Source organism: Carcharhinus amblyrhynchos, chromosome 1 (genome assembly GCF_965287045.1).
Source record: "Carcharhinus amblyrhynchos chromosome 1, sCarAmb.v2.hapA, whole genome shotgun sequence".
Lineage (NCBI taxonomy): Eukaryota > Metazoa > Chordata > Chondrichthyes > Carcharhiniformes > Carcharhinidae > Carcharhinus > Carcharhinus amblyrhynchos.
Window position 1 is genome coordinate 163,517,713 of NC_137324.1, and position 18,462 is coordinate 163,536,174.

Here is an 18,462-nt window from a genome sequence, read left to right on the forward strand (position 1 = left end):
TTGGGACCCCCATTTTGACCTCACTAGGTTTGGTCGACCAACTGCTGGCTCATGTCCACACTGTGTGGTGCAAGTACATACCCAAAAACCTGGGCCTTTATCTTGTATAATATTAAACAAAAAAAAAATTGTTCTGTACACAAGATTGTACTCACTTTGAAAGCAGTGGAATGCACGATGAGGAAGCTGATTAATCATTTATTTTAGTTCCTGTGATAGGATGAGTTGAACACGTTAATAATTTAGATTTACATTAGTGGGCAGGTCATTTTATTTTTTAATGGGACATGGGCATTACTGGCAAATCTCTATGCCCATCTCTAATTGCCCTTGAACTGAGTGGCTTGTAAGGCCACTTAGGAGGGCAGTTGAGAGTCAGCCACATTGCTGTGAGTCTGTAGTCACATGCGGGCCAGACCAGGCAAGGGTGGCAGATTTCCTTCCCTAGAGGACATTAGGGAACCAGAGGGGCTTTTAACGACAATAGGTGATGGTTTCATGGTCACCATTAGGCTTTTGATTCCAGGTTTTTATTGAATTCAGATTTCGCCATCTGCTGTGGCAGGATTCGAACATGGGTCCCCAGGGCATTATCCTGAGTCTCTGGATTATTAGTCCGGTGACAATACCAGTGCCTCCCTACAAATCAACTTTTTAAAATTTTTAGTTTTGATTATATTCTGCTCTGAAGTCAATTTGATTAGATTTTTGAAACCACATGTTAACTTGGGGTAAAGGCTTGCGCATATATTGCTTATAGAACATTTCCATTTGCTTTTGAAAAATGAGATGATAAAGGTGAGCTTACTATTAAATATTACTTTAATTTGGTATCACTTTTGTTTTAGTACTCTACAGGCAGGCTGCTACTGTGATTGCTCGTGCTGCAAGGATTTTTTTAAGATTCTTAATTGTATTTTTTTAATTATATGCTCATAATTAGGTATCTCAATAGGATACCTCTAAGGGACAAACCTTCTCAGTGATAATCGCAGGTTGCTTTGATTTCTGCCATTTCTGTTATATGCTTTAACAGTTCCACTTATTGTGGTGCAATTGAGTGAGTATCTAATTTACAGGTAGATAATCAGCGTTTAAGAGTTAGACTTGCCCATAAGCTATGCTACCCAGTACATAGATGCTAAAATAAAACAATCTGTATGACTGTCTCCACTGCAGAATTTATGTTTCAGACCTGAAAACCATAGAAAGTATTTCAAAGCTTAATTTAATTCTGGCAGAATGAGCAGTAACCTTGTAATCTCCTTTTCCCCTGAGCGCTATTTTTTTTCGTTAGAAATAATAAATGGCACTAGGTTGCATCTACTCCATACTCAAAGTACAAGTTATGACATTAATTTACAAATGTGCAAGAGGGAAAATGTTACAATGCAAGGTTGAAGGGCACTGTAAAGCATGGAATCCTGCAGTTTTGCATGGTTCACTCTTGTGGCAGCAAATCCCCCATGGTACCAGCACGGAGAGGCAATCCATAAAGCATGTTAGAGGTCATGGCCCTTCACTTCCATGTTTATTTTCTTAAACGTGTCTGACATTTGTCGCAGGATTTGCTGTCCTTCTCCCTTTTATAGGTTATCCCCACACCATGTGCTGGGGGTGCAGGGAACATACTTTCACCCATGTGGCCATTCACTGGGGTGATTTTGTTTGGTACTTTAACTACCATATTCATGTATCCTTGCCCAACGTGGATTGTTTCAGTTTGGATCTGCCGTCGATTATTTTCTTGGTCCAAAATAATTGGATATAAACAAGTGTCATACTCTTAAGAACAGAAATTTATCTTTATTAACTACTATTTAGTCATACACTAGCATGATGGGGGTTGTAACAATGGCAATACCTTGTTATCTGAACTACATACCATCATCTCATATGTGACATCAAGTGCACTGTTCAAATCTTCTCAAAGGCAGTCTAATGCGTTAAAGACCAGATTATGAATCAACTTGCTGTGCTATGTTTTATGTGGGTTAAGGAACAAGACTTTTACAATGAATTACAACGTTGTTATTTTCTACATCTGAAACGTTATAATAGTACTTTGCTCTTTTTAGAGGAATAAATCTAATTCCTAACAAGCACCAAGCTTAAAGAATCACAGAATCCTACAGTGCAGAAGAGGCCCTTCTGCCCATCGAGTCTGCACCGAAGCACGAAAGGCCTTGACCTGCCCACCTAATCTCACTTGCTGGCACTTGGCCCATAGCCTTGAATGTTATAGCATTGCCAAGTACTCGTCCAGATACTTTTTAAAGAATGTAAAGCATCCCACTTCACCACCTTCCCAGATAAGTGCATTCTAGACCATCACCACCCTCTCAGTAAAAGAGCTTTTCCTCAAATCACCCTCCTACCTCTCACTTTTAACTTGTGTCCCCTTGTAACTGACCCTTTAACTAAAGGGAGCAGCTGCTCCCTGTCCGTGCCCCTTTATAATCAGGAACACCTCAATCAGGACGCTCCTTAGTCTTCTCTGCACCAGAGAAAACAACTCAAGCCTATCCAACCTCTCTTCATAATTTAACTGTTCTTTCCACCCCAAGCAACATCCTGGTGAATCTCATCTGCACCCCTTCCAATGCTCTCATGTCCTTCATATAATGTGGCGATCAGAACTACACACAGTACTCCATCTGTGGCCTCACCAAATTCCTAAACAGCCACCTTTTCTCTTTGGGTCATGCTTCCTTAGTAGATCTTGTACACTAAGGATAGAGATTGTGCCTTTGGCACATCAGCAATTCGGATGCAAATGGTACTTGAGATTTCGCTGCATTTCCAGAGGAAAGTTCTGGGTAAGTTTATGTTTCAAGGTATCTGCATGTCGCCACAATCTTCCATGAGCAAACACAATCCGACAGCAGAACAGAAGGTAACTGATTTAGTTCTTACATGCATACAAAACATTCCTTGATTTATTTAAAAGCAGTAAGCTCGCACTGTTTTACTAATACCGCTGGAAATGAGTCCAAGAAAAATAAGCACTAGAATTTCCATCTTGCATGTTACCAGAGAGACCTGATTCAAATCACTGAAAATTACATTTTAAGAAAAGAAATGATACAGAGCAATTTACTCATTTTGATGTTCGCCAGCCAGTTTCTCAGTAAGTTAAATAACATTTACTATTAAACTTGAGATTTGTTTGCCTATTCGTGCAGTCGTGACAAAAAAGCCTAATATTAATAGTCCCCTCAAGGTGGAGAATCAATGTGATTTGTAGGAATTTGCTAAGTTGAGTAATTCCAGTAGGGGAGAGTTGTAGCTAGTTTTTGAAAGCTGACTGCATCTGGCATAATGACCTAGCAATTCCTGTCTCCAGATGCAAAGTGGTGAGGGACACCTTAGAAGTCTCCATGTACTGACTACATGGGAATTGTCTGGGAAGTTTCAACTTCCATTGGGCATCTCCCTCTAAACTGGAACATTCCAAAGCCCTCGTTGCAGTTGAAGACTTAGAATAATTGATTACCCAGGTTAAATTAGAAAGATTATCCAACTTAACTCTCGAATGACTGAAGTCTCCACTGGACCTCCTGATTATCCCTCCCCTCTCTCCCTCCCTGCCACAAAACCCCCTCCCCCTGCCCAACTGACTACTCTTCTGAACTGATTTCCTCTCTCAACTACCCGATTTAAACATCACCATTCCCAACTACCCTTCCAAACCGATTTATCCCCTGAATTGACCATGCCCCTGCAACCCACCCTACTCCCCAAACACTTACCTTTCTCTCCATCGTTGGTGAGCACAGCATCTAAACAAAAGGACATTTAAACATTATTGCTGTATGACAGCTAATGATGCAGAAAGGGATAAAAGAACAAAGAACAACCCAGCACGGGAAACAGGCCCTTCGGCCCAACGAGCCCGCGCCGCCACATCGCCCTACACCTATTCTACCCTGCATGTCTACGAATGGGACCCTACTCAGTCAGATTCAGGGAAAAAAAAAAGGATGTGCCTTGGTCTCTCCTGTATTACAGGAGAAGAATTCCAGGAGTGGGCACACTCCACATTTCTCAGGAGGCCTGCTTCAGAATTCCAGGGAGGGAAATGTGGAACTCCAGCAAAAGGTAAGAAAATGGGAACAGAGTAACAATCTGATGGTGATTGCCATTCCTTGGGAGACTCAGCCCAATGTGCTTTGAACGCACAAAAACACGCAGAAACTTGATGCTGTTTGAAACTGGCACATAAAATTCCTTGATCATTCATTTACATTGGTTTTCCTGATTTCTGTGGAAACTTGACCCCGATATCTATCTTATTTGTTCCTGGATGGATGAAAAATCTCGAACTCTTTCCTAGCTTTTGTTTGGGAATGATTGCTGCCAATCGGATGGACTGCTACCCTTCAAAATGAGGAATTCTGGAAACTAACCCCAGCTGATGGAACATTCCAGCATTTTGTGCAAATGGTAACCGGAATCTTTTTAACAACCTCTGTTGTCTCGAGCAATCTGGATAAGTGCTTCATTTCGATCCAATCTGCATTTCCCAGAAGCCGTGTTGCACGGACATAACCACTTTGTTACCTTCTTGAAGCAAAATGTTGAATTCACGAAATACTTTCAAAGACCAATTTTTGCAAATTACGAATGTGGCTTGGCAATAATTGAGTGGTCAAGCTTCAGAAGTCAATTTGTGAAGCTGAGTGCCAAGATATTAGGAGGCTGCTGAATCAGCGCACACAGACCAACTCTGTGCTAGCAGAAGCTGACTCAATTAATGAGGCAGTTCTAGTTGGAAGCAGCTCGGTAATTTAGAAAGAGCATTAGTGATATCATGATCTGTAAGATCAGAGTTGAAGCAATTGAAGATTTTGAACTTTGTTCATAGCTTTCAATGCAACTTGATCTTTGAAAGCAATCTAATTTCTTTAGTCTTTGTCATTTGCAAATACATAATTATGGCAATACAGGGTTTCTTTTGTATCTTTATTGAGCAAAGCCATAGTTAAATGGATGACGTGACTAAAGCCCTCAAGGCAATGGAGGGTTACAATAATTAAGTACTAATGGATTATTTCACTGGCCAGGCAATTGTAATTAGGGTGCACTCACTTCAGGTGGTGAGATGTAAAGGAGAACCTAGATATAGGAGATGTTCAGGCAATGGTGGAACAGAAATGGAATTCTGTGCTGTCAAAGCAAGATCCAAGAATCATTTTAAAAGTGAGTTGGGCAGTGGGAGGCAAAAGAGTTGACAGAACCATGTGGAGATGAATGATCGCGCAGACAGCATATTTTTACGCTTTAACATGCTGGGATACTTATGGGTCAGATGTCAGCTCATAAAATAGACACATGTGCCACCAGTGAACAACTGGCCCACCCAGCACTTGGGCTGGCACTGAGTTTATTCAGTCTGTCCAAGCAACATGGAAGAAATATACAGTGTTATTCACAGTGGCTGGATATCTGAAAGCTCTTCACAGCCAATGAAGCATTTCCAAAGCAGAGTCAAGGTTGACATGTAAAAAATGTGGCAACCAATTTACACACAGTAAACTCCCACAAGCAGGTAATCTGTGTCTTGTGATGTTGCCCGAGGGATACATATTGGCACTGGTAAACAAATGTATTGATAATGGACTGAGTCAGTTCTGCGATGCAGCCCTGTTGATTCTTGGATAAGTGGTGACTCACTGAAAGCAATGTTTGAATCTGTGTTATTCTGTCAGTGTACAGACTCCTGAAGTTGCTGCCAATTTCCATGGCAGGATGATGGCAAACACTAACAATTGCACTCTCATTGCCATCACAAAATCTTGCAATATTTTTTCCATTTCCAAATTAGCTGCTGAGGCTCAAGTAGGGAAAATAGATTAGCGTAGAAAAATGAGGTCAATTCATCAAATGGTGGCATGGGAGGAGGCCATTTTTCCTATTATGTCTAGGTTGGTTCTTTGATCCAATTAGTCCGACATTTTTTCCATAGCCCTGAAGATTACTGTTTTTTAAATATATCTTAGAATCTTTACAGTGCAGAAGGAGGCCATTTGGCCTATCGAGTCTGCACCAACTCTCCCCGACAGAGATCTAACCCAGGTCCTTTTCTCCACCAAACAAGGTCATAAAATATAGGAACAGAATTAGACCATTTGGCCCATCGAGTCCACTCCACCATTCGATCATGACTGATATGCTCCTCGTCCCTATTTTCCTGCCTTCTTCCCATAAACCTTTAACCCATTACCAGTTAAAAATCTGCCTAACTCCTCAAATTTACTCGCTGTCCTAGCATCCACCACACTTTGGGGTAGCGAATTCCACAGATTCACAATCCTTTGTGAGAAGTAGTTTCTCCTGAACTGTGTTTTAAATTTGCTACCCCTTATCCTAACACTATGACTTCTGATCTGAGAATGTCCCACAACAGGAAGCATCCACTCCACGGCTACTTTTATTCATACCTTTTATCATGTATACCTCAATTTGATCTCCCCTCGCTCTTCGAAATTTTCAAGAGTATAGGCATAAACTGTTCAATCCCTCTTCATATGACAAACTCCTCATTTCTGGAACCAATCTAATGAACCTCCTCTGAACTGCCTCCAATGCCACTACATCTTTCCTCAAATAAGGGGACCAAAACTGTGCACAATACTCCAAGTGCAGCCTCACCAATGGCTTGTATAGTTGCAACAGTATTTCCTTAACCTTAACTGCCAACATTCCATAAGCCTTTTTTATCTGTTGTATCTACGTGCTAATTTTCTGTGACTCATGAACGAGGACACCTAGATCTCTTTGCACCATATTCCCGTAAACCCACATCTTCACCATGGTTCTTCCACCTATACATCTTGGGATACTAAGTGGCAATTTAACATGGCCAATCTGCACAATTTTGGACTGTGGGAAGACCCCTGGAGAAAACCCATGCAGGCACGAGGGAACATGCAAACTCCACAGAGTCATTCAAAACGGGAATCAAACCCGGGTCCTGGTGCTGTGAGGCACCAGTGCTAACCACTGTGCCACCATCCTGCTCATGTCCACTTATTCAAAAGATGCAGTTGAATCTGTATCTATACAGACACACAGCTATTGTTGTGTGATTTGAAATTGTGCATTCGGTAAAAGCAAATTGCTCGGGGTGCTGGAATCTGAACCAAAAACACACAACATTGGACAAGCTCAGCAGGTCTGATGGCATCTGAGGAGAGCTAATATTTTGAATCTGGCTGACTCTTCATTAGAGAGCATTGATGATGGATCATCCAGGCATGAAACGGCGGCTGGAATTCTCCAGCCGTTTGTGTCCCACCGCTGCTGCCAGCCCAGCGAGAACAGACAGTTTGGCACTCAGCCAAATCGCCACTCAGTGCAGTGGTACCGGAGAATCCCAGCTGCGGGCAACATCAGAGAGTCCTGGCCTGTTATCTCTCCTGTCTCCACAAAGGCTGTTTGAGATTTTCCAACATTTTTTGTTTTTGCTCCATTTCATGATTGCTTTGTTGCTCCTGTGCATTCTCTCTTATGTAGCTTGCCTCATCCCATGCATTGTATTAAACATATGTGATAATTGACTTACTATTTTGTGGTAGTCAGTATCCTCCACACTTTCAGCTGCTGTGTAAATACACCAGACATAAGAGCTTATTTATAAAAGGAAATGTTAAAAAAAGACATCTTGTCTTCTTGGCATGTGAAGTTGGAAATTGCCTTAAAGTGCTAGACATCTCCCATTGGCAGTCCTACAATAGTGTAAGGTAACTGAAAAATAGCTTGTGGCATAACTTGCACTGAATGACTATATGTCTGCGTTTATCTGTTGGGCTGCTACACTCCAATTTAGAACCAGTTAGAAGGAAATTAATGGGTGAAATCTGTTCTGAGTAATTCTACCTCTGGTAACTGTACAGTGACATCAATTTAAGATTTCCTCCCCTCTAACTTGATTTATTATCACTTTTCACTATATCTCAAAATAAGTATCAATCCCTCTATGACTAGAACCTGAACTTCCTAACCCACAGGCCACAATCAGTAAAGATAGGCAACAACATCTCCACGATGATCCTCAATACCGATGCCCCACAAGGCTGTTTTCTCAGCCCCCAACTATACTCCTTATACTGTGTGGCCAAATTCCCCTCCAACTCTATTTTCAAGTTTGCTGATGACACTACCATAGTGGGCTGGATCTCAGACAATGAAGAGATGGAGTACAGGAAGGAGATGGAGAATCTGGTGAACTGGTGCAGCGACAATAATCTCTCCCTCAATGTCAACAAAATGAAGGTGATTGTCATCGAATTCAGGAAGCGTAAAGGAGAACATGCCCCTTTCCACATCAACATAGTAGAAATGGTCGAGAGCTTCAATTTTTTTTAGGTGTCCAGATCACCTGTTCTGGTGTCTCCCCCCCCAATGCCGACACTTTAGTTAAAAAAGCCCACCAATGTCTCTACTTTCTCAGAAGATTAAGGAAATTTGGCATGTTAGCTATGACTCTTGTCAATTTTTATAGATACACCATAGAAAGCATTCTTTCTGGTTGTTGCAGCTTGGTATGGCTCCTGCTCTGCCCAAGACTGCAAGAAATTACAAAAGGTCGTGAATGTAGCCCAATCCATCACGCAAACCAGCCTCCCATCCATTGACTCTATCTACACTTGCCGCTACCTCACCAAAGCAGCCAGCATAATTAAGGACCCCATGCGTCCTGGACATTCTCTCTTCCATCAGGGAAAAGATATAAAAGTCTCAGGTCACGTAACAACCGACTCAAGAACTGCTTCTTCCTTGCTGCTGTCAGACTGTTGAATGGACCTACCTTGCATTAAGTTGATCCTTCTCTACACCTTAGCTATGACTGTAACACATTCTGCACTCTCTCCTTTCCTGCCTTATGGTATGCTTTGTCTGTATGGTGTGCAAGAAACAATATTTTTCACTGTATACTAATACATGTGACAATAATAAATCAAAACCAGTATTGTTTCTTGTGCGCTATACAGACAAAATATACTATTTGTACATACGTAGGAGAGAAGGAAAGAAGGTGTAGAATATACTGTTGCAGATACAAATAGGGGATAGAGCAAGATCAACTTGTAAATGAGGTTAGTGATCATTGCAATACATTCTAGTTATTTTAGGAATAGGGAAAAATGCAGCAAAGTGTAATTTTCTACCTTGCTGCTTGATGCAAATATTTTTTGCCATCATAGAGAAAATGGCATTAACTGGTGATAACATGCTAAAATTCAGCGCCAGGTAGGTAATTGTAAAAAAAAATGTTACTGGACATCTGGGTCCCTGTTTGAATGGGAACTAAACAAACTGCTTTAGCCCGATTTACTGTCAAAATCCTCCAAAGCAAAGCCGATAGTTTGTGCATCACCCTCACACAGAGACTAGTAACTGAAGCAGGGGTGCCCCACCGATTGTCCCCCCCCCCTCTCTCACCAACGTAAATTGATTTATTCACTATATTCCCGTCGTAACTGACATGCTTGTGGCTTTTCAACCCCCCCCCCCCCAAAAAAAAAATTCTACTGGCACCGAAGAGTTTTTTTTCCCTCTCTGGGCTGAAGAATTCCACCAAATTATAATGCGATGGCTGATCCTTTTTAATCACCTGCAGTGCCATATTTCATCTCCCAGAAATGCGGACTTAACCTGGTTGGATGCTGACAGGATGCCTGGGAGGAGCCAGCGCTGATGCAGCATGCACATATCTGACAGTAGCGGCAAAGCAAGCAGCCGTCACCCCCAGTCAACCCAGCCCCTGTTTCAGTGAGCCTCCCACAGGCTGCTCATGCAGCACTGGACTTTCCTCTTCCAAGTACCGCTCAGGCGTTCCACTTTCTCACCAGCCGCTCTGAGATTCTGCTGCAGCACCCGAGCTGATTCTGCACGGGAGTTTTATTTGAGCAGTGCCTGGCTGAAGGATTGACTTATTTTTTTTTAAAAAAACCTAAAACTGCAGAAGTGATCCAGTAACTGTGACAAGCCTCATTCTGCCACCTTTTGCTTGATTTTCTTTTTTTTTATTTCTGGACACTCACTTTAGTGGAAGCTATTATATTTTTTCCCCCCAAGTGTTGTATTTTTATTTTTTCTCCCTTTTTTTTTTCTCCCTATCTGTTTGTTCCCCCCTTCTCTCTCTTCCCCTTTTTATTTTTGTAAAGCTGTGTTGCATCACTAAACTACATGATGCCGTGCTCCACACCCCTCTCCTTCCTCCACCTCTGCTAGGCAGTGGGAGTATGGATGCGGCTGTTGTGACGACCTGTTCTGCTTCTTTTAGTCCACTGCGGATCGGCATGCCGACTAATCTTGCTGTCAATGGGCGAGGACATTGATACACGAAAAATCAACAACAGCTTCCTCCGAGACCATAACTATGTGACAGAAGGTATTGTTTCTTAAAGATAATATATTTTTTAAAAAAAATCATCCTTCCCATCTTGACTTCAGGTAGTGATTTTAGAATGCATGCAAGTGTTTTGCTGAAATCTTAGGAGAATCGCAGCAGAATTAAGTGAAGTCATGCCTCGAATACCTGATCAGGTCAGATTTGAAGTAATGAGTCAGCAGTTTTTAATCTTCAAATACGTTCCCCCAAGTGTGAAGGTTTTACACATGCACTGGATATATAACACAAAAAAACGCTTTAAAGCAATCAGTGATTGGAAGTAACATTGGCTTCCTCCCTGATTCAGTTAAAGGGTGTTTGTAGATATATATAACATTTGAGATGCAGCATGGTGGCACAGTGGTTAGCATTGCTGCCTCACGGTGCCAGGGACCTGGGTTCAATGATTCCGGCCTCGGATGACTGTGTGAAGTTTGCATGTTCTCCCTGTGTCTGTGTGGGTTTCCTCTGGGTGCTCTGGTTTCCTCCCATGCTCAAGATGTGCGGGTTAGGTTGATTTGGCCATGCTAAATTTCCCCCATTGGTATCCGGTGAATAAGTAAGGTAAATACGTGAGGTTACAGGCACAGGGCCTGGGTGGGATTGTTGTCGGTGCAGGCTCGATGGGCTGAATGGTTTTCTTCTGCACTGGAGGGATTCTATGATTCTCACCCTCATTCTGTTTTGAAAAACAGAATCAGTTTTTTTAAGCAGTTTTTGTTTAAACAGTTTTAGAAACAGTTCCTCCACAGTGATAAAATGTACATGCTAGAGATTTTATTTCTCAATCTTCAGATCTCCAAATGCCTATGTTCTGGTCTACATGAAGGCTCCTTCTCCACTTTCATCTTTTGATTGCACCATTATTTCTTTTGGTTGGTTCTGCACACAGGAAGGGGACTGCCTCCAGCCAAACATGAGAACTGTTTGTAGAGATTTTGAAGGCTGCTGCATTTCCATGTGAGACTTTTTTTTTGTGTGGTGCTTGTCGCTTATTCTAGGAAGTGATAGGAAACATTGAAACGTAAAATTGTTGCCTTGCAAAAGGGGCTGGTTGTGGGTCAAAGGTAAAAATGGATTCTGGAATCTGAAACATGAACTGAAAAATGCTGGAAAATCTCAGCAGGCCTGTCAGCATCTGTGAAGAGAGCTAACCTTTTGTCAAGATTCATCCAGATTTGAAACAGTACCTCTGTTCTCTCTCCACAAGTGCTGACAGATCTCCTGAGATTTTCCAGCTTTTTCTGTCTGGGTTCAAGGAGTTGCTTTTTTTTTTGATTTGGTGAAAATTTGTTGTGGACATGCTGCATGTTTATCATTTTGAAGTGACCCAAAAGGCAGTGGTGTGGTGTGTGGTGGTACTGTATATGGAGACACACTTGCTTTCACTGAATGTTGGTCATGGTTTCATATATGGAAAGTTTCTGATCTCAGTTGTACCGCAGTGAAGAGATGAAATGCCTGGGTGCTTTTTGAGCAGGAAAAGAGAAATTGAAGCCCCTCCAGTCACACTTGGACCCAACTTTCCTTCCAGCTCCCAGTGGCCGGCCTGAAAGATTGAAACCAGAGGTGCAAAATCACTTGCTAGTGTTGTCTCAGACACAAAATAGCATGTGGTATGAGGGAAAGGTAAGTTAATAAAGTGAACAGAAGCCCTTCTGCCTCTCCATTTGAAAAGACATTTTAAATCTTGTGCTGGGAGTAAGAGGCATAGTCTAGCACAAGTTTTGTAAGAAAGCAACCTTCATTAATTTGGCTTTGAGGCCTGGTGTCTTAACAGATGACATACCTACTCTTTGTGTTAATAAACAAATTGCTGTTTTTATTATTTATTAATATCTCTGTGACTTTTCTCACTTTAAAGGAGCATTGCGTTTACCTGCTTGCTCAATAATCAAATCCTTAACCTATGTATTCTGAATTGTATGCCACTGCATTGCAGAGAAACAGGAGGAAATATATTAGAGAGTGGATAGAAGTGAAGAAGTGATAGAAGTTAAGAAGAGCTTGAAGGAGAGTGGGGGAGAGAGAGAAGTGGAAGCGTTTAGGTAGTTCTAGGGCATGGTTTATAGGTGACTAAAGGCCTGGTCACTGATGCGTAGGATAGAGTGAATGAAGAATGTGTAACAGGCTGGAATCAGAGGAAGAGAGAACTCGAAGGGGTGGAGAGGGAGGAGGCACAGGCTGCAGGGTTAGACAAGATTAACAATGAAGTCAACCTGGCATGGATAAACTTGACATGTAGTTAGTCTAAGCGTGCCGTATCAATATCCATTATCCTTTGTAACTATAATAAGAAGCAAACAATTCTGCTTGGAAATGAACTGCAGATTTTTTTTAAATTAAAGATTTTTAATTTGGACGAAGATGCTTCAATTTCTGTCTTTTGAGTGTATGGAGGAAAACACTACCAGTGTTGTGATTAAATAGTTGCAACATGGGTCCTTTCAGAATGCTGTGCTTAATTAAGTGTGCAAGAATTACTGTGTGATGTTGACTCATTGTAGTAATGGAGATGGAACATGGATGTGAATTTGAGCAGTGTTATATGTTTAGCTTTATCAATAGGAAGTAAATGGTAAGTTTTAAGCTCTGTTCTAGCCTAGGTAACATCAGTTTTCCAGCCTTGCAGTGGATCGAACTCTCAATTAATGATTGAGAATTGGTATTATTTGTATTTTTTCCTGTTGCTTATGGTCGTGATCTATTTATTTTCGGGCTGTTTCAGCTGCAATGCTCATGTTGTTGTTTGCCACAGTATAATTTTGAAAGCCATTTTCTGTTTTGTTTTCCTTCAATGGCTGATAAAGCATACATGGAATGGCTAAAGCAATGCTCAGCATTCGTTCTATGAAGTGGAATGCTGTCCTTTTTATCCTTACTGGAAGTGAGAATCATAACTGCTTGTCTGTTACAATGGAAAGATGCCCTGTATTCTGATCAGTAGCTTACCAAGTCATTGAGACACATTTTGATATGTTGCTACCTGCTTCTTAGCTGGCTTTTCATCCCAGAATGCAAACATTGTGGTTTTCGAGACAAGCAGTTGGCCATTTTTTGGTTGTAGCCCTTTGCAGATTGCAGCACTGGGCCATAAACAGCAGTTGCTGCTTTAATGCTATGTTTCCAATTCAATACCAGAGTTATTGGTTTCAGAATTCAGATAGGAGTAATCTCAGTTTCCAGCCTGAGATGCTGTAAATGGAGCGTATTCATCTGATAAAAATGGATGTCTTGGGGATTAGTCTTCGTAATGAATTTCTGCATTGCACAAGCTATTGTAGTTCCTGTCCCATTGTTGATCAGTTTTGCTGAATTATTAATTTGACATAGGTGTTGAATTTAACTCTTTTGCGTGACTTACTCTTTCTGTACAACTGACTACCTCAAGCCACAGCAGTTGGATGCAGAGTTGAAGAATCTGTCCTGCAGTGTTAGATATCGGTGAATTTATGCTCTTTGACTTGTATAATGTTGCCGTGACACACTTTACATTGATATTTTTGTTCCGAGCCGGTGTATCCTGTACTATATTATTTGTAAACCGCGCTATGGTTTTCTCAGCTTTCATTTGAGCAGTTACTCAGGAAGTTGTTTTCACCACTGGCCACAGACTAGAACAAGAACCTGTCAATGATGATATTCTCACCCAGAAGTAACACATACTCATTATAACGAGCAACAGAGATCTCGGCAGGATTTTACTTCAATACTTCAAGTTTGTCCGCCAAACAAAATGAAGTAAAAAGGGCAACCGTCACCACTTAGTGCAAAATAGTTATTTGTTAAAGAATTAAAAGATCTTGTCTAACCCTGCAGCTTGTGCACCCCCCTCCCCCCCACCCCTTCAAGTTTTCTGTTCCTCTGACTCCATTCTTCATTCACTTTACCCTACCATCGGTGACCAGCCCCTTAGTCATCTATAAACAGGGAGGAAACTTCCTCCCTGACACAAGCATGTTTTCATTCAGATTCCCCAGTGTGACCTGCCAATTTTCTTAATGATGAAGCATGTTTTACACTTAAGGTTTTGTTATTAATGTGTATTTATGAGTCACAAGTAGGCTTACATTAACACTGATGCGGAGATGCTGGTGTTGGATTGAGATAAGCGCAGTAAGAATTCTCACAATAACAGGTTAAAAGTCCAACAGGTTTTGTCTCATGAGCTTTTGGAGCGCTGCTCCTTCATTAGGCGAGTGGGCAATTGGGTTCACAAACAGGACTTATATAGACCCAAACTCAATTGCAAGACGATGGTTGGACTGCAAGTCTTTACAGGTAATCAAGTTTTATAGGTACAGACAATGTGAGTAGAGAGAGAGATAAGCAAAGGTTAAAGATGTGTGAACTATCTCAAGCCAGGACAGTTAGTAAGATTTTGCAAGCCCAGACCAGACGGTGAGGGTTAAACATAGTGTGATATGAACTCAAGATCCAGGTCAAGGCTGTCCTCGTGTGCGAAACTTGGCTGTCAGTTTCTGCTCGGTGATTCTGCATTGTCATGTGTCTACAAGGCGGTCTTGGGAGAATACTTACCCAATGCCGCATGACAACACACACACCTTTTTACCCGTTGAAGAGGGTGGGAAAAATATTAATCCTTGCTACTCTGGTGGAATGTACACCTGAGGATAGAATGCATTTTATTTACTTTGGCTGCCTCCCATGAAGTGACCTACATGTGGTGGGGTGGGGGAAGCTACTCCTGAATACAATAATGGTTGGTAGATTCCAATTCTGTTGGTGTTGGTTGCAGTCCTTTTGTACCTACCCGAAGCAGTCTATGTAAACCAGAAGGCAATGGATTCTTACAATTAAGCAGCTCACCTATTCAGCATGTTCACAATTCCAGCAAAGGGTATTGAGTTGGTCCTTGGGAGTAACTTTGCTAATTTTTAATTTTTGGTTTCTTGTTCTCTTCACTCTAATAATAGACACACCACCACTAGGTATCCAGAAGCATTCACTGAGTGAACCATGTTGAGCCTAGTTAAGGATATAGGAACAGTAGTAGGCTATTTAGCCCCTTGCGTTTGTTCGGCCATTCAATTAGATCGCGGTTGATCAGTTATCTAAACCATATACCTTGCTTTATCCTATATCACTTGATAGCAATAATTAACGAAAATCCATCACTTTTTGAAGAAACATTTCTTAATTTTATTTCTGAAAGGCCTGCCTCTAACTTTTAGACTATGTGCCTTTGTCCTAGACTCCCCAACCATCAAAAATGCTTTCTATCTGCATCATCTGTTCAGCTTCATATTTTAACTTCAATCAAATCATTCTTTAACGTTCTGCAGAACACAATCCTAATTTACGTCTTCACTTCATGTGGTTTCATCTTTGGGGTCTCAATATCATTGTAATGAATCTAAGTTGCGGTCCTTCCAAGGCCAATATTTCCTTTTTAAGGTCCAGTACCTAGAACTCCTCACAATACCCCAGATGTGGTCTAACCAGGGCTTGTATGGCTGAATCATGGCCTCGTATTGTCATCCTCCAGTTATAAAGGGCAGTATTACATCAACCCTTTTTTGTTTATTATCCATACTGCTTGTGACATTTCAATGAACTGTATACCTGGTTCGCAAACCTCTTTGTACTTTCACTCTCTCTCACCTTTCACCATTTAAAGTATTCTGTTTGATCCTCCTTCAGTTCAGAGTGGATGACTCCATATTTGTCTACATTGAAATCCATTTGCCACATGTTTGCCAATTCATTTAGTCTATTGATGTCACTTGGTAGTTTTGTGCTTCGTCTATCTGCTTAGCTTACAATAACTGCCAATCTTAAATGCCTTCATCAAATTTGAATATTTGGCCTTCTATCCTGTTAATTAAGTCTTTAATGAATATAATGAAAAGTGAAGGCTAGAATATGAGTCCCCACCAGTCACAAATTGTGAATTAGAGTACCTGCTCATTATCCTTACTCACTCTCTTGCCTTCTGCACAGTCTATATATTTCCTGAGCAAGTTAATAATTTATCTTCAACCATGCACTTCAACATTAGCTGATAGCTTCTTCTGAGGGATTCAATCTCATGATTTCTGGAAATTCGTGAATAACATCCATAGATTGGGCCCCCTTTGGGGTGGCACAGTAGTTAGCCATCCTGACCTCACAGCACCAGGGACCTGGATTCAATTCCTGGCTTGGGTCACTGTCTGTGTGGAGTTTGCACGTTCTCTCCATGTCTGCGTGAGTTTCCTCCTGGGCGCTCTGGTTTCCTCCCACGGTCCAAAGATGTGCGGGTCAGGTGGATTGACCATGCTAAATTGTCCCTTGGTGTTAGAGAGACTAACTATGGTAAATGCATGGAGTTATGGGGATAGGGCCTGGGTAGGATTGTGGTTGGTGCAGGCTCGATGGGCCGAATAGCCTCCTTTTGTACTGTAGGATTCTTTGATTCCATAACGTAACATGAAACCTTCTGTCTGCCTGCGTTTAAAATCTGTTGGGTCACATCTGTGAAATTTCTTCCAACTTTTAACTTAACCGTAGATTTATGATGCCAGCTGTTAATTTAATGGATTTAATCCTTTCTATCAATTTGCAGTGCAATTCACTGAGCACTTGCAGCATTATAGTCTTCAATGATTTATTGATCGATGGATCTGAAAAGTCAACAATTTGTTTGTTTGAGTGGTTTTGTTTCTTGGCTCATCTTAACTTTTCACACTGATGTATCATCCTAGCTTTGTGGAGGTCATTACAGATCATTATATATTTCAGAAGTGGTAGCTGAATTGATCATCTCAGGCTTCTCTTCACTGATAATATAGCCCTGAAAATGATGGAATGTAAACAGGAGAAATCTGGAAATACTCGGCAGGGCAAGTATCTGTGGAGAGAGAAAGAGCATTAATGTTTCAGACTCGTGACCTTTTTGGTTGTAAAAACTCACTTGTAGAGAAAGCATCTTTGAACATAATAAAGATGCCTCATTTGACACCAAGCCACATCAGGGGATATTAGGTCCAATGACCAAAAGCTTAGTCAAAGACTTGTTCTAAGTAGTCTCATTAAGGATGAAGTGGAGTTATACGGAGGGGCCTAGGCAGCTGAAAGCACAGCCCATCAATGTTGGGGCAATGAAAATCCAGGAAGGGCGAGAAGCTACAAGTGCAGATAACTCAGTTGTGGAGCTGGAGGAGATTACAAATATAGGCAGAGGTGAGGCCCTGGAAAGGCAAGAATTTCAGCGAGTTCACAGAGGAAGATCTTTTATCTGAAGCAAGGTACTGGAGCCAAAGGAGAAGTTGTCTATTGTAAATGGACAAGTTCAGCCAGGCAAACGAGGGTCGTGGTGGATTGGATCTAATCGGTTCTCCACTGGAGAAAGAAGTGGAGACTGGTGGTCTGTCCTGTTGGAGGTGATGGTGTAGAGATTGGACATGCAAGGGGGAAAGGAAGGTAGTTAGGGCTGAAAAAGTAGAAATCTAAGTTTGGTCTTCCTCAGGCCCCCTTGCATCTCTTTTTCTGGTGCGCTGATGGTTTTGGCGCTGAGATTGAAAACTTCCAGCAAACTTTTGCATCAAATTTTCACTTCTTCTTCATGTTAACATTGTCCCCCTCTGATTCTTTTCTTCTTTTCCTGGACATTGTGAGCTAAGTTTTTGGGAATAGGCTGTCAATCAGTGCCTGCTATAAGCCCATTGACTCCCATAGTTACTTTAGTTGCCACCAATCACATTTTCCATGGACCTCCCTTTTCAGCGTGTCAAAATGCTTTTTAAAAATTTCCTCTTGGGCTATCTGCATCACTGGCCAGGCCAGCACTTAGACTTGCAGCAGTTCAGGGGCAATCGGAGATGGGCACTATGTGGTGTACCTATATACCCACAATGCTTTAATCCTTTAGGGAGTTGTTATAACTGAGTGGCTTGCTAGACCATTTCAGATGGCAGTTTAGGGTCAGCCACATTGTTGAGGGCCTGTAATCTCATGTTGACTAGAGTGGGTAAGCATGGGTGGTACAATGGTTAGCACTGCTGCCTCAAAGCACTAAGGAACCCGGTTCAATTTCTGGCTTGGGTGACTTTCAGCGCTGA

At 41.6% G+C, this 18,462-nt stretch overlaps 1 protein-coding gene across 4 annotated transcripts in view; it reads left to right on the forward strand.

The window, feature by feature from the left end:
* Window positions 1-18,462, forward strand: part of LOC145346944 (serine/threonine-protein phosphatase 2A 55 kDa regulatory subunit B gamma isoform) — a 320,021-nt gene that overhangs the window by 112,849 nt on the left and 188,710 nt on the right. For 2 of the 4 annotated variants that reach the window (XM_080194837.1, XM_080194833.1), the window contains exon 1: window positions 9,769-10,399. The exons of the other annotated variants lie outside the window; for them this stretch is intronic. Coding sequence is in view for 1 of the 2 variants with exons in the window: in XM_080194833.1 (XP_080050959.1) it covers window positions 10,330-10,399 (70 nt within the window). In the remaining variant the exon portion in view is untranslated. Of the gene's footprint in view, window positions 1-9,768; window positions 10,400-18,462 lie in introns of those variants that run through there. 4 annotated transcript variants of the gene reach the window in all.